The sequence below is a fragment of the Rhinatrema bivittatum genome, chromosome 1 (genome assembly GCF_901001135.1).
Source record: "Rhinatrema bivittatum chromosome 1, aRhiBiv1.1, whole genome shotgun sequence".
Classification (NCBI taxonomy): Eukaryota; Metazoa; Chordata; class Amphibia; order Gymnophiona; family Rhinatrematidae; genus Rhinatrema; species Rhinatrema bivittatum.
The window spans coordinates 833,543,709-833,566,831 of record NC_042615.1 but is presented as its reverse complement, the minus strand read 5'-3'; the positions used below and the strand labels follow the sequence as shown (position 1 = coordinate 833,566,831).

The 23,123-nt window shown below is 44.4% G+C and overlaps 1 protein-coding gene across 1 annotated transcript in view; it reads right to left on the bottom strand.

Moving 5' to 3' along the window:
• Positions 1 to 23,123, bottom strand: part of LOC115079605 — a 105,205-nt gene that overhangs the window by 18,166 nt on the left and 63,916 nt on the right. Inside the window, exons 3-5 of the mRNA XM_029583287.1 lie at positions 22,029 to 22,327; positions 2,415 to 2,621; positions 1,743 to 1,849 (exon numbers count right to left, since the gene is read on the bottom strand). Of these exons, the coding sequence (XP_029439147.1) occupies positions 1,743 to 1,849; positions 2,415 to 2,621; positions 22,029 to 22,327 (613 nt within the window). The remainder of the gene's footprint in view (positions 1 to 1,742; positions 1,850 to 2,414; positions 2,622 to 22,028; positions 22,328 to 23,123) is intronic.

Sequence of the window (23,123 nt, the reverse complement as noted above, 5' to 3'; positions counted from 1 at the left end):
TAATGATTTTCTATTTGGCCATGATGAGTCTATTTCCTTGAATTTGTCTCCCTTGGTTGTGCTGGCTCATTTTAGTTGCCTTCCCATGAAAGCCTCATAGTTGGAGAAGGAAAGTTGATTAGCTTGTGATATTGTGATATTGAAAACTGGCAGGCTTAGGTCAGCATGGGACACTATAAGAGGTGACATCAGCAAACCTGTTTTCCTTTGTCTCTATCTGCTGGTAGGAGAGCATAAATGTGCATCTGGACTGGTCTGACGTAACACAAGATTGATAGGTAAAACTGTTTCTCTGTAATTACTGACCTCCTCCTTAGTACCATTTCTATAATGAGGGTCAAAATGCACCTTTCTCCAGTTGCACAGAATCAAACTCCTCTCCAAAGATCCATTGAAGCAGGTTCTTCAGTGGGCTGTCAAAACCTCTCTAAGCTCATTTAATATCCTAGAGCATACCCGTATGGTCGCATGCTTCATTTTCATTTTTTCTAGTTCTGCACAAGCACTCTCTTCTATAAATGGCATCTCCTTATTATATCAACTGTAACTCACGTAAACCCCAATCTTAATAAATTTGAGTACTAGGATAAGGTACCACACTGCCAAAATCAGAGTACCACAAGTACTATAATATTATGACATAGACGCTCAAGGTAGATTTTGACGAGTCATAATAGGCTTCATCCTGTAAGCAGTTTTGCTAGATGATTGGCCTTATACTTAACGATCGGTCAACATCCCAAATACTGGGTCAATTTTTTAAAATATTTTTCATTTGCAATAATATTTTGTGCAGTTCATGTGACTTAACTTAGTGAAATCGCTGAAGCCAAAGGTTGTCAACACGCCCCAAAGGGCATCAAAGGACGTGTTGACAACCTTTGGCTTCAGCGATTTCACTAAGTCACATGAACTGCACACAATATTATTGCAAATGAAAAATATTTTAAAAAATTGACCCAGTATTTGGGATGTTGACCGATGGTTAAGTATAAGGCCAATCATCTAGCAAAACTGCTTACAGGATGAAGCCTATTATGACTGGTCAAAATCAACCTTAAGAGTCTATGTCATAATATTATAGTACTTGTGGTATTCTGATTTTGGCAATCTCCTTATCATATACACCCTTTCTAACATGCAGGAGTCCTTCTCTAAACCTTTCTTCAGTGATTTTTCAGCAGAAGTATTTGTTTAACTGATTTTATCTCGTCTCCTTTTAATCTTAAAATCCCGCCTTTCCTCTTCCTCCTCTTATTGTCATAGCCAAAAAATGTTTTGTCTCCTCACGTTCACTCTTCAACCATCTTTCCTTCCAATCACACCTTTGCCTTCCTCAACTCTTACTTGACATTTCATTCCTTCCTGTGCTCCAAGTTCTGAGAACCATGGTACCGTTTGAATCTAATCTTTCTTTATGCCCTTACTATCTCAGCCACCTCTTTGGAAACCTAATTGGTCTCTTTATTCTCTTTCATTTACTTTCTTAGCGTTCAGTTCTCTTACTTTTTCTCTAGCTCGCTTTCACTTAGCCCACTGACCTTCCATGCCACTTATATCTTCCCCCCTTGACCATGCCACCTTCAGATACTGTCCCTATTTTAAATATCCAGGATTTGGACTTTTGAGTGACTTCCCATCACCTTGGCTGCTATATTGGACTATGTCATCTGAAGATTACTGCCACTCAGGCAAGCACATTGGTGGTGCTTTTGTAGAGTATGAGTGTGGGTCAGTGTTACCTGCATCCTCTCTCAGACTCTCTGAGGCCCTTGGATGGGTGCTGATCATGGACAGTTTCAGGGCTTTCTCCCAGCTCCCATTCACTAGCTCATTAGTGATATGAGATCTAGAATCAGAAATGAAAGACAGAGTAAAGCTCGACTCTATTCCCATTAAACAGGAGATACTCAGGTTCCCTCCCTCCTTTACTGTACAGAAGACGTTTGCTGACTTTCTCCAGTTGGATGTAGGGGGCCTCTTGTCCAGTATCAGTGGTAGAGGTAAGCTGTGGACTTTTCCCTATTTAGATTGTGGGAGACTATGCACCTGAAGTTTGCAAGATTCAATTCAGTTCACTTGGAAGCTTGAAATTCAGAAATTGAATTGAAATGGATGAATGCTGAAGGAATGGCTGAATGAACGGGGAACTGGTTAATGGATTGATTGGACATGAATGACAGTGGAATGAGGTGTAGGTGACAGTATGACTGCATAGATGGAGGCATGGAAAGAAGGAAAAGGCAGTGACTGGAGTAATGAATTAAAAGATGGAGAGAGAGAATGAATGGATGAAGGAATAGGATAATAATATGAGAGTATGAAGGGATTACCGAAGATGGACAGAGAAGTGAATTGATGGACAGAAAGTGAATGAGTGCAGGACTGTAAGAAGGGATGAGAAGAGCTGTCACCTGATCGTGGAGGAGGGTCTGTCCCATCCATTAGACAGGGCCGTCCAGTAATGATCAGACAGCACGCTCATGGCCAGTCCCTTCTTCTCCATCTTCTCCAGCGTAGGGCGGTTCTCTGGCGATGTCTGCTGCAATGCCAGTTCCAATGCAGATGCTGTAGGGATCGGGTTCTGGACCACATTGAAGTGATAACTTCCACCTGGCTCGCTTCACGAAGCGCATGGGCAGAGGAGAGAGAAGAGTGAGATGAGAAACCCCTCAGTATAAAGGAAGCCAGGCATACCGTTTGTATCGAGACTCTGTATAAAGTGCACTGGATGCTTAAAGGATTCGGTTGATTGTAAATGTTGTCCTACCCTGCCAGTTTCTGTTCTAATAGCTCTTTCTCCACTCTGGGCTGCAGGGTCTGTTTTTCTGTGGCAGACTTGAGGTCAATAGAGAAATCAACAGCTTTTTTCCGAATGGCCAGAGCACCAAATGTATTATCTGCAAACTCAGAAATCCAGCACAATGCGGGAATTTAAATGAGTGAATCTGCAAGTTGTTTACCTTTCCAGCCACAACACAACCACCAGGAATGTCTGCATATTGCTCCACAACGCATGAGATTTCAGCTGCCCTGATGGCTGATTTACACATGGAAAGCACGTCTTGCTTTTTATGATTTGCCTTTTATCTATAGACACTACATGCTCAATTTTTGACACAGGGTGCAGAACACAGATGGCAAAAGTAAAATTGGTTCTTACCTGCTAATTTTCATTCCTGTAGTACCACAGATCAGTCCAGGACAGCTGGGTTTTGCCTCCCCACCAGCAGATGGAGACAGAACAAGACTTCGCGGACTCTGTCCTATATCCCTGAGGTGCCACCTAGTGTCTGCCAGTATTATTCAGTACCCAAGCAGAAATAAAAATTTAAAAACCATAACTGCCAACCATAAAAAACTACCTCCCCCCGAAGAGCAGAGGATATGAAACACTGCATAAACTGCATTTAACATAAGAACATAAGAAAATGCCATACTGGGTCAGACCAAGGGTCCATCAAGCCCAGCATCCTGTTTCCAACAGTGGCCAATCCAGGCCATAAGAACCTGGCAAGTACCCAAAAACTAAGTCTATTCCATGTAACCATTGCTAATGGCAGTGGCTATTCTCTAAGTGAACTTAATAGCAGGTAACGAATAAAACATGTTGAAAACGGAGCCCCAAAAGGGACAGACAATAAAACTTGCATAGAGGTTGACCAGCCACCAGCTGAGCGGGCTCTCCATCATCTTCCCGGGCGGGCGTCTGGACTGATCTGTGGTACTACAGGAACAAAAATTAGCAGGTAAGAACCAATTTTCCTTTCCCTGTACGTACCCGGATCAGTCCAGGACAGCTGGGATGTACCAAAGCTTTCTTAACCAGGGTGGGACTGAGAGAGTCCCGCTCGGAGCACACTGGCCCCAAAAGAACCGGGCTCTGGAGCCCTGACATCAAGCCGATAATGTCTTGCAAAGGTATGCGGAGACCGCCAAGTGGCCGCCCTACAAATTTCCTGTGGCGACACCTGCTGACACTCCACCCAAGAAGTCGACTGCGAGCAAGTAGAATGAGCCTTAAGGCCAGATGGAAGTGGATGACCCTGAACCAGGTAAGCAGAGGATATTGCATCCTTCAATCATCGGGCAATCGTTGACTTAGATGCCTTCTGCCCTTTTCTGGGCACACTCCACAGCACGAAAAGGTGATTAGAGAGCCAAAAACTGTTCGTCACCTCTAAATAGCGCAACAGAACCCTCTTCACGTCCAACTTCTGCAACTCCTTAGCCTCTGGAGAAGGAGTCCACCCCCGCGAAGGAAGGAAGGTCCACGGACTGGTTCAAATGAAAAGAGGATACCACCTTCAGGAGAAAGGAAGGAACGGTTCTCAAGTAGACTCCCGCCTCGGAGATCCACAAGAAAGGCTCCCTGCACGATAAGGCCTGCAGCTCGGACACCCGCCTAGTGGAAGAAACCGCCCCCAGAAAAACCATCTTTAAGATCAGATCCTTCAAGGTCACCCATCACACGGGCTCAAAAGGAGCAGAACAAAGCGCTTTGAGCACCAGGTTCAACCTCCACGAAGGACAAGGACTCTGGACCGGAGGGCAAAGGTTCGTAGTGCCCCGTAAAAAAACGAACCACATCCGGGTGAGAGGCTAATGGCACCCCCTGCACATTCCCTCGAAAACTGCCCAGAGCCGCCACCTGCACCCGCAGCGAATTGAATGCCAATACCTTGGCTAGGCCTGCCTGTAAAACATCCAGAACTTCCGGAATAGATGCCTTGGCAGGCTGCACATAGTGGTCAATACATCAGGACTCAAACATACCCCAGACTCGGACATACGCCAAAGACGTAGAGGTTTTGCGGGAACGTAAGAGCGTGGTCACCACCGCATCAGAGTAACCTTTATTCTTCAACCGGCGCCTTTCATAAGCCATGCCGCTAGACAAAAGCGATCTGCCTCTGTGAAACAGACGGGCCCGTGTCACAGCAGCATGGGAGATGGACGAAACCTCAGTGGACCATCTACCACCAGAGTCAAAAGATCCACAAACCACGGGTGCCTTGGCCACTCTGGGGCCACGAGAATCACTCTTCCGCTCTGGTCTCCAAGCGATTGATCGACCAGGAGGCTTCCTGCCTGGTGCACTGACCCTGGACCACCGTACCCCAACAAACCGCTCCCCAGCCAGAAAGGCTGGCATCCGTGGTCACTACGGTCCAGCAGGGAGTCTCCAGGTCCATCCCCTGACGCAAGTTATGCGGGGAAAGCCACAACTGAAGACTGGAACGCACTGCCCCCGACAGGGGCAGGACAATGTCATAAAGCTGCGAGCGAGGCTTCCAGCGGGACAACAAATCTGAGTGAAGAGGACACATATGTGCAAATGCCCACGGCACAAGATCGATGGTAGAGGCCATGAAGCCCAGGACCTGCAAATAATCCCAGGCCGTAGGATGAACGAGAGATTGGAAATCAGTCTCCTGTTGCATGAGCTTCAAGATTCTTTCCTCCGTCAGAAAGACCTTCCCTAAGGCAGTATCGAAACGAGCCCCCAGGAATACCAAGTTCTGAGAGGGGGTCAGATGGCTCTTCTCGGGTTTGACCACCCATCCTAAGGAGTCCAACATCCAGAGGACACGCGCTACCGCATCCCTGCAGAGACTTTCCGACTTCGCTCGAACCAACCAATTGTCCAGGTACGGATGGACCAGAACCCCCTCCCGTCACAATGCGTCCGCAACCACCACCACCACCTTGGTGAATACTCTGGGAGCCGTCGCAAGACCGAACAGAAGGGCACAGAACTGAAAGTGGCGTCCCAGGATGCAAACCTTAGGTACCTCTGATGATCTGGATGGATGGGGATGTGGAAGTACGCCTCCGTCAGGTCCAGCGAAGCCAAGAACTCTCCCTTGTGCACCGACGCTATGACCGAGCGAAGCGTTTCCATCCGAAACCGGGACACCTTCAGAGCGTGATTTACTCGCTTCAAATCGAGGATGGGATGAAAGGACCCGTCCTTTTTTGGTACCACGAAGTAGATGGAGTAGCGCCCATGCCTTTGCTGCTCTGCGGACACTGGAACTATAGCCCCAAGATCTTGCAGGCGTTGCAGGGTGACCTGTACCGCCCTGCGCTTCTGGTTGTACGCGCAAGGGGACACTATGTAATGGTCCTTGAGTGGCCGTGCAAAATCTAAGGCGTAGCCGTGCTCTATTATGCCTAGGACCCATTGATCGGATGTCAGTTGGGCCCACGCCACCCGGAAACGAGACAACCGTCCTCTGATCCTTGGAATGGAAGGGTGGGCCAGCCTCACTTCATTGTGCAGTCTTGGAGCCCCCATGGGACTGGGGGGCACCATCCCTGCCTGGGCAACGGCCCCGAAAGGACTGATTCCAAGAACCCTGTTGGGACGCATTCTGACGAAACGACGACCCGGTGGACCGAGAAGACCGGAATCGACGATTCCCACGGTACCGATTTCGCAGAGTAAAGGTACTTTTGGACCGGGGTTTATCCTCCAGCAACCGGTGAGCCTTGTTCTCACCCAGAAACTTAATCAAATCTTACAACTGTTGCCCGAAGAGGAGCTTCCCCTTGAATGGCAAGGAACTCAGCTGTGCTTTTGAAGATGTATCCGCTGTCCAGTGCCTGAGCCATAGGAGCCTGCGGGCAGACACCGCTGAGACCATCGTTCGAGCCGGCGTCCTCATGAGTTCATACAGGGCATCAGTGCCGTACGCAACTGCCACTTCCAGCCAACTAGCTCGATTTGCTGCTGCGCCAGCCAAGTCTGACTCAGCCTGCCAATCCTGAAACCAGCGGAGACAAGCACTCTGGGAAAAGCTACTACACATAGCTGCCCAGATCCCAAGGGCCGACACTTCAAAAATCTTCTTAAGCTGCAGTTCCAGCTTATGATCCTGCAGGTCCTTCAAGGCAGTGCCCCCTGTGACCAGAATAGTGGTCCTTTTGGTGACTGTGGCAACCGTGGAATCAATCTTGGGAAGCCTGAGGAGCTCCAATGCATCCTCCGGGAGTGGGTACAATTTTTCCATCGCCCGTCCGACCTTCAAACCTAGCTCTGGATTGTCCCATTCCTTATAAATAAGTCCGTGACCGACCAGTGAAAGGGAAAGGAACGAGCCGGACCTCGGAGACCCAACATGACAGGGTCCATAGCTCCAACCCTGGAATCCTCAGGTGGGACTTCAATAGCGAGCTCCTCCAGAATGACCGGTATCAGCGGCCCCAGCTCATCCCTTTGAAACAGGCGCACCACCTTGGGATCATCGCCTTCAACCGCCTGGACAGCCCCCGGCTTGGCCGGCTGAGGGCGAAGATCAGGATCCTCTTCCTGTCTGTCGCCTGGAGCCAATAGGGCGCTGGATCATCTTCCGATGAGTCAGACTGAGAAGACTCCATCAGCTTGGTCCGAGACCGGAGAGAGCGCTTCGGTTTGGGGTCATCCGCTCCCCCTGACTGCCTAGAACGTTTCTGCGCTGAAGACTCCCGGGGCAACTTAGAGTGTGACCTCCTTTCCGACTTGCGAGCTTTGAAGAACTTGCGTATCATGTCAACAAATTGGGAGGAGAACGAGGAAGAAGAACCATCAGACTCCAGATCCTCCTCGTCTGAGGAAACCCCGGTGTGGGCTGTCAGCACCGTGCCCCCGCCAGGAGCAGCCGGCCTCGGGGAGAGTGGAGGAGGAGAAGACCCCTCTCCCAGCGTATCCAGCGCTGCTTTTTCCTGGTCCCGGAAAGTACTTAACAAAGCCTCCGAACCAGCACTCAGCTGGAATGGAGCAGGGTCCTTCTCCCTCCGATCGGGCCTCCGGGGCTCCCGAGGTGATCTGGAGCCTTGCCCAGGCTCCCTAACAAGCAAATCCTGTGAGGGGCCCTCCCCCCCCCCCCCCCCCCCCAGAGAGACAGGTCGTGCAAACCCCCGCGCGGGAAATTCGCGCGCGCGCGCGCACTGCCACAGGACAACCAGCCCGCACCACACGGCATATCCCGGGGCTCGATTTTTTGGCTGCCCGAAAAAAGAACCGCGCGTTTGGAGCGATTTCCCGGTCCCACACGGGCCGAAAAAATGGCGAAAAAGCGGCGAAAAACAGCGAAAACGGAGCAAACATCCGGTCGGAAGGAGCTCTAACCCTAGGCAAGTTTTCAAAAGAATTTACAAATTTTTTTAAATTTTCATTTTACCTGAAAGAAGTCAGGCTGGCCGAGGGTGAGAGGCCGAGACCCCCGGCATCACCCTGAGCCACGGCAGATGTAGGGTCCCCAACCCTCTGCTCTGCAGCCTCAATTACAAGGGAGGATGGTCCCACCAGGACCTGACAACCCCCTGGGAGGCTAGACGCTGCCTTCACTTGCAAACTCCAAAATCTTCTTTCTGTTGTCGTTTTTTTTTTTTTTTCTTAAGGGAGCCCTACCAAGCTCCCCAAACAAACCAAGATCAGTACTAAGCTATACCAAGGAGAACCAAACTAGACCTAACTTAGCACCCCTAAGAGACACTAGGCTTTGCACCTCTACCATCTGCTGGAGACAGAAGAATACTGGCAGACACTAGGTGACACCTCAGGGATATAGGACAGAGTCCGTGAAGTCTTGTTCTGTCTCCATCTGCTGGTGGGGAGGCAAAACCCAGCTGTCCTGGACTGATCCGGGTACGTACAGGGAACTGTGGTCTTTGAGGGAGACAAACAAACAAGCCAGGTTTTCAGGATATCCACAATGAATATACATGTGATAGATCTGCATGCTCTGCCTCCAATGTATGCAAAACTGTCTCATGCATATTCGTTGTGGTTATCCGGAAAATCTGGCCTGTTTGTGGTTCTCAAGGACTGGAGATCTCCCTCACTGGTGCAGAACATGGAACTTCAGCCTTCTCCTTCGTACCACTGATCTTGCTTTTATGATTTTGCTTTTATCTATAGTTATGAATGGTCTTGGATTTGTCTTTATCAGTTTTATTGAATTTACTTGTAAAGCAACCCAGTTGTTAACTGCTTTTTTGGCTGCCCAGCCACAAAAGGTGGAATAGAAATCTAAAAATTAAATTAAATCTCTCCCTTCACCTCCCACCTTGTAAACTCTCGTCATGGGTCAAGGAACTCTTATGTATGCCCTTCTCCTTAAACACCAACTCCCTACTCTACACATTCCACTTTGCTGCTCCGTACACCTGGAATAGACTTCCTGAGCTGGTGCGTCATGTCCCTCTCTAGCCATCTTCAAATCCAATCTAAAAACTCACCTTTTTTAAGCTAATTTTAAATCTTAACCCCTAGTTCTCTTGCTAATAGCCTTGTTAGTTTTAACTATTTTTCATAATAAATGAAAATCCCTGTGTCTTATTTGTCATCTTTGTCAGAGAAGGGACCATCTTGTACATATGTTCTGTGTACACCTAGTAGTGTAATAGAAATTATAAGTAGTAACAGACTAATCGGAGAAAGTTCTTTTTCACTCAGCGCACAATAAAGCTTTGGAATTTGTTGCCAGAGGATGTGGTTAGTGCAGTTAGTGTAGCTATATTTAAAAATGGATTGGATAAGTTCTTGAAGGAGAAGTCCATTACCTGCTATTAATCAAGTTTACTTAGGGAATAGCCACTGCTATTAATTGCATCAGTAGCATGGGATCTTCTTAGTGTTTGGGTAATTGCCAGGTTCTTGTGGCCTGTTTTTGGCCTCTGTTGGAAACAGGATACTGGGCTTGATGGACCCTTGGTCTGACCCAGCATGGCAATTTCTTATGTTCTTAGATACTCTTATTAGCCTATGTCTGGAGAGAGGCGTGCACCCTCAGTGCCACTCATTGGACATAAAAGACCAACATAACAGGAACAGCTCTCATCTCTTCCTCCCATTCCAGGACATGCATTAACCACCTCTAAGATACACTCACGCTTGAGTGGCCCTGATAAAATACTATGGAGCTAGCATGAATGACTCCAGTGTAGCACATAAGAACATAAGAACATAAGAAATTGCCATGCTGGGTCAGACCAAGGGTCCATCAAGCCCAGCATCCTGTTTCCAACAGAGGCCAATCCAGGCCATAAGAACCTGGCAAGTACCCAAAAACTAAGAAGAACCCATGCTACTGATGCAATTAATAGCAGTGGCTATTCCCTAAGTATAATTGATTAATAGCCATTAATGGACTTCTCCTCCAAGAACTTATCCAAACCTTTTTTGAACCCAGCTACACTAACTGCACTAACCACCTCCTCTGGCAACAAATTCCAGAGCTTTATTGTGCGTTGAGTGAAAAATAATTTTCTCCGATTAGTCTTAAATGTGCTACTTGCTAACTTCATGGAATGCCCCCTAGTCCTTCTATTATTCGAAAGTGTAAATAACCGAGCCACATCTACCCGTTCAAGACCTCTCATGATCTTAAAGACCTCTATCACTGATGACTCCTCTGTAATTCTGAATGACTCCCTTATAACACTGATGAATGACACCTCTATAATAAAATAACACCGTAAATGAATCTCCTGTATTACTAAATGATCCCCTTGTAACACTGAATGATGACTCCTTATAGCGCTAAGGGACTGTACTATAGCACTGATAGATGATTTTCCATTAATCCTGAATAATGGCTCCCCTTTAATATTAAATTACTCCCCTGTAATCTGAATGATGACTCCCTTATATATCACTAAGGGAATGTCCTGTAACACTGACTGATGATTTTCCATTAATGCTGCATAATGAGTCCCCTGTAATATTAAATGACTTCCCTGTAATCTAAATGATGGCTCCCTTATATCATTAAGGGACTGTCCTATAACATTGATAGATGACGTTCCATTAATGCTGAATAATGACTTCCCTGTAATCTGAATGGTGACTCCCTTATATCACTAAGGGACAGTTCTGTAACACTGATAGATGACTTTCCATTAATGCTGCATAATGACCTCCCTGTAATCTGAATGACTCCTCCCTTATACCATTACCATTCGGACTTGTCTCTGCTCCCAGAGTATTCACCAAATGTCTAGCAGTAATAACAGCACACTTGCACAAGGAAAGTGTCCATGTAGTTCCCTATTGAGACGACTGGCTCATCAGAAGTCAATCTCAACAAGGAGCTCTGGCTTCTCTCAGTCGAACAATTACTCTACTTCATTCCATGGGCTTTCTCATCAATTATCAAAAGTCCCATCTCACTCTGTCTCACCTACTTCAATTCATAGGAGCAGAATTGAACACCATCCTCTCAAAGGCCTTTCTATCTGGAGATCGAGCAGAAACACTTTCCCTACTGGCAAACTCGATTCCCTTAATGCTGCATAATGACTCCCTTGTAATATTAAATGACTCCCTTATAGTCTGAATGACTCCCCCCCCCTTATATCACTAAGGGACAATTCAGTAACACTGATAGAGGACTTTCCATTAATGCTGCATAATGACTCCCCTGTAATCTGAATGACTCCCCCCTTATATCACTAAGGGACTGATAGGTGACTCTCCATTAATGCTGCATAATGAATTCCCTGTAATCTGAATTATGACTCCCTTATATCACTAAGGGACATTATCCCAGGACAAGCAGGATGCTAGTCCTCACATATGGGTGACGTCACTGACGGAGCCCTATTGCGGGAAAACTTTCTGTCCAAGTTTCTAGAAACTTTTGACTGGCACTGTGAGGCCACTGAGCATGCCCAGCATGCCATGATATTCTCTGCCACAGGGATCTCTCTTCAGTCTTCGTTTGAGCAAGGAACCCTGTGAGTTTTCTCACAGACTTTACTGACTAGAAAGTCATTGATTTTCAAGATATTTTTTCTCCCATAAGGGATCTCTCTCACATTTCCACCGGCCGGTGAGAAATCATTCTCGTTCTTAATTTTAAGTAAAAACTCTCTCTCAGAATTTTTCTCCTCTTTTCATCGACAGCTGTCAGGAAAAGATGGCTTCAGGATTTAAAAAATGTCCGGTATGTAATCGGACAATGTCTATAACAGATCCACATCTTGAGTGTGTTCTTTGTTTGGGAGATAAACACAATGTCTCATCCTGCCCTCAATGTGCAGAGATGACTCCCAAAGGAAGGAAACTTTGACAGGAGAATATGAAACATCTCTTTCACCTTCAGCTTCTTCCTTCTCCTTCAACATCGATGAAATCGTCCCCGGCAGGAGTTTCAAAGAAAGTTTAACTGAAAAAACGTCATCTGGAGGGAGTCGGAGATCAAGCATCGCCATTGACTTCGGCATCGATAAGGTCGGTAGTCGAGCACAGGCCTAAACATCAGCACCGACATCAACACACACCGACTCTAGCGTCAACCCTCTCCCCAGAGGAACCGACCGCTAAGCGGCAGAACCCTCACGAAACTCCGATGCTAGCGCCAGGGCCTACACCTTCATCGGCCGAACCTCCACAGGGATCTATGGAGGTAATATCAATGCCTACACCGCCACCGCATGCAGCTGCTCTGTCCACACCAGCTGTATCGCAGGAATTGTCATTTTTTTATCAGACAAGCGGTGATCCAGGTCCTGAAAGAACAGACACCTATTCCGGCAACTGTGCCGATGCCGGTGACGTCAGCGATCCCGGTGTCAACACCGATGCCGGTTCTTGAACCAATGCTGGTATCTTTACCAATGTCGGTGCTCCCACCAACACCGGTCACCATACCAATGCCGATGATTCTGTCGATGCCAGTACCGATGCTGATGTCACTAATTACATCGATGCCTGTACCTAAACCGATGACACCTGCGGTGACATCAACGCAACCACCGAAGACGACAACACCATCTTCGGTTCCAACACCGACACCATCGATGCCAACTTTGCCTGGGGATCCAGAACATCCAGATTTGGCATTATATCAGCTTTTAACGAAAAGATATATCATAAACTGCTCGATTCTCTTCCCTCAAATCCCCAGGAAGAACACCTTGAGGAATCACCTATTGATGATTCATTACCAGGACCTTCAGGGATTCCTCGACAACCTGCAACTTCCAAAAATTTTCCTCAAGCCCAAGATCCATATGATACTTGGAGTGATATGCAATCAGACACCTCATCTGAAGCTTTTATGTAGGATCCATCCCTATCAGATCCAAGGAAAAAATCTCCTCCATTTACAACTTTTGTACAAGAAATGGCTGACACCATACCATTCACTTTGGTCACAGAGCAAGATACCAGACAGCAACATTGGAGGTGCTTCAATTTTTAGACCCTCCAAAGCAAGTAGTAGCTAAACCAGTCCATGAGGTTTTGCTGGATTTGCAACATCGCATTTGGGAACATCCATGCTCAGTGCCAGCTGTTAACAAACGAACGGACAGTACTTATTTGGTGCAGTCTGCTCCTGGCTACCAAAAATCACAACTCCTTCACCAGTCGGTAGTGGTAGAGTCTGCACAGAAAAAGTCAAAAAGGCTCAGACCACATTCATCCAATCCCCCAGATAAAGATCATGGATTTTTAGATTCCCTGGGGCAGAAGGTCTACCAAGGGGCCATGTTAAATTCCAGGATATCTTCTTATCAACTTTACATGACCCAATATCAAAGAAATTTGTGGAAGCAAATGCAGGACTTTATTCCATCTCTTCCATCACAATATCAAGAAGTAGCCCAAGCCATCATCCAAAAAGGACTGGAGGCAGGCAAGCATGAAGTACGTGCAGCCTATGATGGGTTCGAGACAGCTTCCAGGGTAGCTGCATTGGGGATCAGTGCCAGGCGATGGGCATGGCTTAAAGCCTCGGACCTCAGACCTGAAGTCCAGGATAAATTAGTTGATCTTCCATGCTTGGGAGATAATCTCTTTGGATCCAAGGAACAGAATGCAGTTACGCAGTTAAAAGAACATATGGAAACCCTGATACAGCTTTCCTCAATCCCACAGGATCCACCTATGCACTCAGTTCGTAGGCCTCAAAGAAAGGATACTAGAAGTTTTTTCTCCCTGTTCATTGTAAGACAATCTTATGTCATTGTTCGTTTGTTGTTAGAATGTAAACCGAAGTGATTAGTAACTCTGTTACCTGAACATCGGTATATAAAAGTGATAAATAAATAAATAAATAGAAGACCATTCTATAGACAAAGACAAAGAAGACCCTCCTACATCTAGAACCAGGTCTTCTAGACCACAACAAAGGCTTCAGCCCAGACAACCTAGGGCAACTAGGCCTCAACCTATGCCGCAGATGGGACCAACTGCTGGCTTTTGAGACCATTCCCAGAGAACACAGCCACCTCTCCAATCCTCATCCAGAGCTTACGGTAGGAGGTTGAGTATCCTATTTTTACACCCATTGGCTTCCAATAACAACAGACCAATGGGTACTGTCAATAATATCTCGAGGTTACCAACTCAATTTCCTTTCAATTTTTATTTATTTATTTATTTTGGGTTTTTATATACCGGCATTCGAGAACGCAGTCCCATCATGCTGGTTCACATAAAACAGGGGTGCATCGTAAAACATAAACTAAAAACAATGGTGCGGAAAATGCAGTTACATATAACAGGGTGATTGGAACTTGGCGGAGAGAGAAGAGAAAGGACAGGTTATTAATTCAAACATGTAAACAAAAGTGGGGATGGTTAATTATGGTGTAGTTGGAGATAAGGATTGGCGAAGCTGTGATAGATCAGTTTGAGTCCGGGAATGCCTGTATGAAATTCCAATAGATTCTTCTCTGAGACCTCTTTCTCTCAGCGAAAGTCACATACTCCAATTGCAAGTAGAATTATCCACCCTTCTGAAAGCCAGGGCTGTAGAACCAGTGCCCAGGACTCAGGAGGGCAGAGGATTCTATTCCTGTTATTTCCTCATTCCAAAGAAAACTGGAGGCCTACATCCCATCCTAGACCTCAGAAACCTAAACAAATTTCCAAAGAAAGAAAAGTTCAGGATGGTTTCTCTAGGCACCATGCTTCCACTTCTTCAAACAGGAAATTGGCTTTGTTCTCTTGCTCTTCAAGACGCTTACGCTCACATTCCAATATTCCCTCCTCATCGCGAGTATCTGCGCTTTAAGGTAGGTCATCAACATTTCCAGTACAGAGTACTACCATTCGGACTTGCCTCTGCTCCCAGAGTATTCACCAAAAGTCTAGCAGTAATAACAGCACACTTGCACAAGGAAAGTGTCCATGTAGTTCCCTATTTAGACGACTGGCTCATCAGAAGTCCATCTCAACAAGGAGCTCTGGCTTCTCTCAGTCGAACAATTACTCTACTTCATTCCATGGGCTCTCTCATCAATTATCAAAAGTCCCATCTCACTCTGTCTCACCTACTTCAATTCATAGGAGCAGAAAGGCCTTTCTATCTGGAGATCGAGCAGAAATACTTTCCCTACTTGCAAACTCGATTCACTCAAAGAAACAAGCAACAGCTCATCAGTTTCTAACCTTACTAGGCAACATGGCCTCCACAGTTCATGTCACTCCTATGGCAAGACTAGCCATGAGAGTAACCCAATGGACTTTATGATCACAATGGATCCAAGCCATTCAACCACTATACTCTCCAATTCAAGTAACCCACCAGCTACATTCCTCTTTACTTTGGTGGGCAAACAAGGACAATTTGCGCAAGGGCCTACCCTTCCACCAACCAGTCCCACAGATAACGTTAACTACAGATGCATCCACCTTGGGTTGGGAAGCTCACATAAACAATCTCCAAACCCAAGGTACTGGGACAAAACTCGAAGCAACATTTTTAATTAATTTCCTGGAACTTCGAGCTATAAGTTATGCTCTGCATACGTTCAAGGACTGCCTTTCACACAAAACTGTTCTCATCCAAACGGACAACACAGTTGCCATGTGGTACATCAACAAACAAGGAGGTACGTGCTCGTATCTCCTTTGTCAAGAAGCTGCACAGATTTGGGGCTGGGCCCTGAACCATTCAATGTTCCTCCGAGCCACTTATCTGGCAGGCATTAACAATGTAGTGGTGGATCGACTCAGTCATCAGTTCCAACCACACGAATGGTCCCTGGATCCCTCAGTAGTGACCAGGATATTTCAACGTTGGGGACAACCAACAATAGACCTCTTTGCATCACATCTGAATCACAAAGTGGACAAATTCTGTTCTCTACACAAACAGAAAAACCAGCCAGCCAAGGACGCCTTTGCTCGCCCTTGGAACTCAGGCCTTCTATACGCGTATCCTCCAATACCGCTCATAACCAAAACTCTAGTGAAGCTACAACAGGACAAGAGGTCCATGATACCCATAGCCCCGTATTGGCCTCAATAAGTATGGTTTCCCACACTTCTAGACCTCTCGATCAGGGATTCCATTCGCCTGGGTGTAGCTCCCACTCTCATATCTCAGGATCAGGGTCGGTTGCGCCATCCCAACCTTCAATCCCTATCCCTGACAGCATGGATGTTGAAAGCTTGATTCTACAACCACTCAATCTTTCAACCAATGTATCTCATGTGCTTATAGCTTCACGTAAATCTTCCACATGAAAGAACTATTCTTCGAAATGGAAAAGATTTACTTTGTGGCGCACGCAAAAGGGTATTGACCCTTTCTCCTGCCCCACAACATCTCTACTAGACTACTTATGCCATCTTTCAGAATCTGGTCTCCAGACTTCATCTGTAAGAGTCCATTTAAGTGCAATCTCAGCTTACCATAACAAGATGGAAGATGCACCAATATCCATAAAACCTCTTGTCAGCAGGTTTATGAGAGGTTTAACTCAACTTAAACCACCAATTCGGCCACAAGTCACAGAATGGGACCTGAATCTGGTCTTAACAAGACTCATGTGTTCTCCTTTCGAACCCATGACTTCCTGTGATGTTAAATTTCTCACATGGAAGACTATCTTCCTCATAGCCATTACATCAGCTAGAAGGGTTAGTGAGTTACAAGCACTTGTCATGTACTCACCCTATACAAAATTTCTACATGACAGAGTGGTTCTCCGTACACATCCAAAATTCCTTCCCAAGGTAGTTACGGAATTCCACTTGAACCAATCCATAGTTTTAACCACATTCTTTCCAAGGCCTCATTCTCACCAAGGAGAACGGGTCTTATATACCTTGGACTGTTAACGTGCATTAGCATTTTACTTAGACCGCACTGCAGTCCACAGGAAATCCACTCAGCTCTTTGTATCTTATGATCCAAACAAACCGGGTAAAGCAGTGGGTAAACATACTCTATCCAATTGGCTAGCAGATTGCATACAGTTTTGCTATGAAAAAGCAGGCCTTTCTCTCCAAGGGCGAGTAAAGACGCATTCAGTAAGAGCAATGTCAACCTCAGTAGCACACTATCGTTCAGTGCCAATCTTTGACATATGAAAAGCAGCAACATGAAGTTCTCTTCACACCTTTGCAGCTCATTACTGTTTGGACAAACAAGGACGACAAGATTCAGCCTATGGATAATCTGTCTTAAAGAATTTGTTTCCAGTTTAATCCCAACTCCTTCTACATCCAACCTGCTGTGATCTTCGGCTGACACATTTTTACCAACAATACTTCACTGCTGCTTCACTACAAAATGACTCAGCCTCTAGCTTGCTAATCACCCATATGTGAGGACTAGCATCCTGCTTGTCCTGGGATAAAGCAAAATTGCTTAACTTGTAATAGGTGTTATCCCAGGACAGCAGGATGTAGTCCTCACGAAACCCACCCACCACCCCGCGGAGTTGGGTCTCATACCTTTTATTATTTTATTTTTTGCTAAAGCTTATTGCTACATACGAGACTGAAGAGAGACTCCTGTAGCAGAGAATATCATGGCATGCTGGGATGCTCAGTGACCTCATAGTGCCAGTCAAAAGTTTCTAGAAACTTTGACAGAAAGTTTTCCTGCAATAGGGCTCCGTCAGTGACGTCACTCATAAGTGGGGACTACATCCTTCTGTCCTGGGATAACACTTATTACAAGGTAAGCAATTTTGCTGTTCTGTAACACTGATAGATGACTTTCCATTAATGCTGCATAATGACTCCCCTGTACTATTAAATGACTCCCCTGTAATCTGAATGATGGCTCCCTTATATCACTAAGGGACTATCCTGTAACACTGATAGAGGACTGTCCTGTAACACTGATAGATGACTTTCCAATAATGCTGCATAATGACTCCCCTGTACTATTAAATGACTCCCCTGTAATCTGAATGATGACTCCCTTATATCGCTAAGGGACAATTCTGTAACACTTAAGAACATAAGAACATGCCATACTGGGTCAGACCAAGGGTTCATCAAGCCCAGCATCCTGATTCCAACAGTGGCCAATCCAAGCCATAAGAACCTAGCAAGTACCCAAAAACTAAGTCTATTCTATGTTACCGTTGCTAGTAATAGCAGTGGCTATTTTCTAAGTCAACTTAATTAATAGCAGGTAATGGACTTCTCCTCCAAGAACTTATCCAATCCTTTTTTAAACACAGCTATACTAATTGCACTAACCACATCCTCTGGCAACAAATTCCAGAATTTAATTGTGCGTTGAGTAAAAAAGAGCTTTCTTCTATTAGTTTTAAATGTGCCACATGCTAACTTCATGGAGTGCCCCCTAGTCTTTCTATTATCCGAAAGAATAAATAACCGATTCACATCTACCCATTCTAGACCTCTCATGATTTTAAACACCTCTATCATATCCCCCCTCAGCTGTATCTTCTCCAAGCAGAAAAGTCTTAACCTCTTTAGTCTTTCCTCATAGGGGAGCTGTTTCATTCCCCTTATTTTGGTAGCCCTTCTCTGTACCTTCTCCATCGCAATTATATCTTTTTTGAGATGCGGCGACCAGAATTGTACACAGTATTCAAGGTGCGGTCTCACCATGAAGCGATACAGAGGCATTACGACATTTTCCGTTTATTCACCATTCCCTTTCTAATAATTCCCAACATTCTGTTTACTTTTTTGACTGCTGCAGCACACTGAACCAACTATTTCAATGTGTTATCCACTTTGACGCCTAGTCTCTTTCTTGGGTTGTAGCACCTAATATGGAACCTAACATTGTGTAACTATAGCATGGGTTATTTTTCCCTATGTGCATCACCTTGCACTTATCCACATTAAATTTCATCTGCCATTTTGATGCCCAATTTTCCAGTCTCACAAGGTCTTCCTGCAATTTATCACAATCTGCTTGTGATTTAACTACTCTGAACAATTTTGTATCATCTGCAAATTTGATTATCTCACTTGTTGTATTTCTTTCCATATCATTTATAAATATATTGAAAAGTAAGGGTCCCAATACAGATCCCTGAGGCACTCAGAGAAAATTGTCTATTTAATCCTACTTTCTGTTTCCTGTCTTTTAGCCAGTTTGCAATCCACGAAAGGACATCACCACCTATCCCATGACTTTTTACTTTTCCTAGAAGCCTCTCATGAGGAACTTTGTCAAACGCCTTCTGAAAATCCAAGTATACTACATCTACTGGTTCACCTTTATCCACATGTTTATTAACTCCTTCAAAAAAGTGAAGCAGATTTGTGAGGCAAGACTTGCCTTGGGTAAAACCATGCTGACTTTGTTCCATTAAACCATGTATTTCTATATGTTCTTTGATTTTGATGTTTAAAACACTTTCCACTATTTTTCCTGGCACTGAAGTCAGGCTAACCGGTCTGTAGTTTCCCGGATCGCCCCTGGAGCCCTTTTTAAATATTGGGGTTACATTAGCTATCCTCCAGTCTTCAGGTACAATGGATGATTTTAATGATAGGTTACAAATTTTTACTAATAGGTCTGAAATTTCATTTTTTAGTTCCTTCAGAACTCTGGGGTGTATACCATCCGGTCCAGGTGATTTACTTCTTTTCAGTTTGTCAATCAGGTCTACCACATCTTCTAGGATCACTGTGATTTGATACAGTCCATCTGGATCATTACCCATGAAAACCTTCTCCAGTATGGGTACCTCCCTCCCCAACATCCTCTTCAGAAGACACCGAGGCAAAGAAATCATTTAATCTTTCTGCGATAGCCTTATCTTCTCTAAGTGCCCCTTTAACCCCTCGATCATCTAACACTAATAGATGACTTTCCATTAATGCTGCATAATGACTCCCCTGTACTATTAAATGACTCCCCTGTAGTCTGAATGACTCCCCCCCTTATATCACTAAAAGATTGATAGGTGACTCTCCATTAATGCTGCATAATGACTCCCCTGTAATGCTAAAGAATGACTCACCTATCTTATAACACCATGTGACTCCCCTGTAAAGCTGACTCATGATTCCCCTGCTGTTTGAGCGAGGTATGAATGTCTCATGTACAGCAGCTCTAAAAATATCCCGCATGTAAATTATTTGTCTTTCTATTTATTATTCACTATGGGAAAAAATGTTTACTCCCATTTATATAATATACTACTCTGTTTTAAATATATGATTTAATCCAAACACACAACATATTTTATGAAAAGGGTGGAAAGTTTCATATTTTTTAATGTCATTACCACCCACCGTGTAATGTACCAATGTTTAATCATTAACCATCCACCACTGTCAGAAATTATCTTAATATTTTGTGCTTTATTGATGATTACTTATATTTAGTGAAGTCAGTAATCAATTAGCCATAAAGAGACATGTTAGCATTAATACCCATAAGCCTTTATTTTAAAAACCATGGCTTTAGTCAGGATCTGTGCTGAAAAAAAAACTCCAGCACACAGCACCCACCTCTACCCCTCTTTCAGACCTTGAGAAAGTTGTTTACCACCTTTCTAAGGGAGTGGAAAAGATTTTCTCTTAGAACTACAAAAGAAATCCAATTAAAAATCGAATATGGGCAAAGCTTTAAACAGGGTAAGAATAAATCCTAAATTTTAATGTTCTGATATGAAAAATTAATTGAACCTCAGTCAAGGTTTTTTAGAAAAGAAGTTCTTCAAAGGCTAAAAGATAGATGTATTGATGGAAAACAAACAGCTACCCTGGATCAAAGAAATCAAAGAGTTTTAAGGGTATAAAACTAGAGGCTGTCGGAGGGAAAGAGAGGTGCTACTTTGATTTTCTTTGCACGTGATTAGAGAGAGACACAGAGCGGTTGCTTCAGATTTTGGTAAATATATAATCATTTATTCAAGTATATGAGAACCTTTAAATTGCTATTGTTTCTAGATTGGCAGATGTATTAGAAATGCATTGATTAATTAAGCAAAAGATGACATTGACATTTATCTGATTTTAATAATTTCAATTACTTTATTAATGGCTGTGATATTGATTGTAGGATATACTCTGGTAAAGTTAAGATTTGAACATAAAAGTGTTTCTTAGTCATTTAGAGATTTTATTCATGCCTTTCTTTATCTGAAATAAAGAAAATATTTTTACAATAAACTGACTGGTTTATTTTGCATGAAGTGCTGCATGAATTACTGATGAATAAATTTCTGTGGTAGATTCGAACACACCTCTGAAAGTAAACTTTTTGTCTCAAGGCAGGAAGGGTAGGAGATAGTGGAAGTGGGGTTTTTTTTTTATCAAGGCAGGATTCCCTGGTTTTGAATTCTGCTAATGGTAGAAGCCTCAATACTTCCATTCAAAATTTCTTACACCACCTTCCTGATATTTTTAATTATTTTTTATAAGACGTGTGCCAAAGTGATTAATTTAAAAAATGTCCTCTTAACATTTTGCACAACACCGGTTGAAAAAAAGTTTTAAAAATTAATCACTTTGGCACACGTTTTATAAAAAATAATTTAAAATATCAGGAAGGTGGTGGATGGTTAATGATTAAACATTGGTACATTACACGGTGGTAATGATAGTAAAAAATATGAAACTTTCCACCCTTTCCTTAAAAAGATTTTTTGTGTTTGGATTAAATCATATATTTAAAACAGAGTAGTATATCATATAAATGGGAGTAAAAAAATTTTCCCATACTGAATAATAAATAGAAAGACAAATAATTTACATGCAGGATATTTTTAGAGTTGGGATCAATTGAATAATAATATCCTCAAATAAGTTTTTAGGTGCATGGTATTTGGTCATGTAACAGCAGAGCACTCACCTGGAAGCCGTACTGACCATGCCCAGGCTGTTTGACAGAACCAGGTCCAGCTCAGCCGGGCTCAGTTTCCCCAGACACTCTTCAACTTGACTGTCAATTGGGTTGGAGATGGTTTGGCGACTTAGGTCCCGGCGTCTCCTGGATCGAGGCTCTGCTTGCCCTCCTGTGCCCTGGTCTGGAGTGACACTTTCTGTCATGGCTGTCCCCTGTATGGTGTATTTTCCTGCTGTCTCATATATACTCTCATAGTCCATCTGCTTCATAATGAGCTCCTGGTAGTGGTCCGTTTTTTCTGATATCTGAAAGGAGGAGAGAGTGCTGACACATGCTTAATAACAATTCCTAAAACCAGTCCTTAAGGACCACTTCCTCCCCCCTCCCTCCAAAAAAACCCAAACGTTCTAGCTTTCGGAATACCTAAAATGAGCTGTATTTGCATACATTGGGGGCAATTCAGCACAGGGCATCAACTTAGCCAGATAAACTTATCTGGATAACTTATATTGGATATTCAGTGGTGTGGGTATGCCTCTCAATACACTCTATAACAGGGTACCATCAAGCTAGGGTGAGAGAACATAGTAGAAATCTCATCTTTGTGAAAATGTCCTCACTCTAAATGACATCAAATCTTCACTGAGGTATACTGTGCTGTTCGTAAGTCTCACTCTGCAAGAAAAACTGTCCCCCAAACCCTAAACCACCACCAACACCTCATCTCAAGCTATTAGCTGGCCCTCCTGTAGTCATATAAATAGTTGAATAGTGTGACGGCTCTCTCTCTCCCCTCCCCCCAGCCCAGAAATGGCCAAAATGCAATTAGCAATATTTATTGCAAATTGTGTTACAGCACATCACACAGCTTAACACCAGGAAGGAAGGTATAGTTATTTCTAGCATTATCCCAGGACAAGCAGGTTGTAGTCCTCACATATGGGTGACATCATCAGATGGCGCCCTGGTACGGAAAACTTCTGTCAAAAGTTTTTATAAACTTTTGGCTGGCACACTGAGCCTACTGAGCATGCCCAGCATGCCATGATATTCTCAGCCATAGGGGTCTCCCTTCAGTCTTCTTTTTTCCGCTCTGCCAGG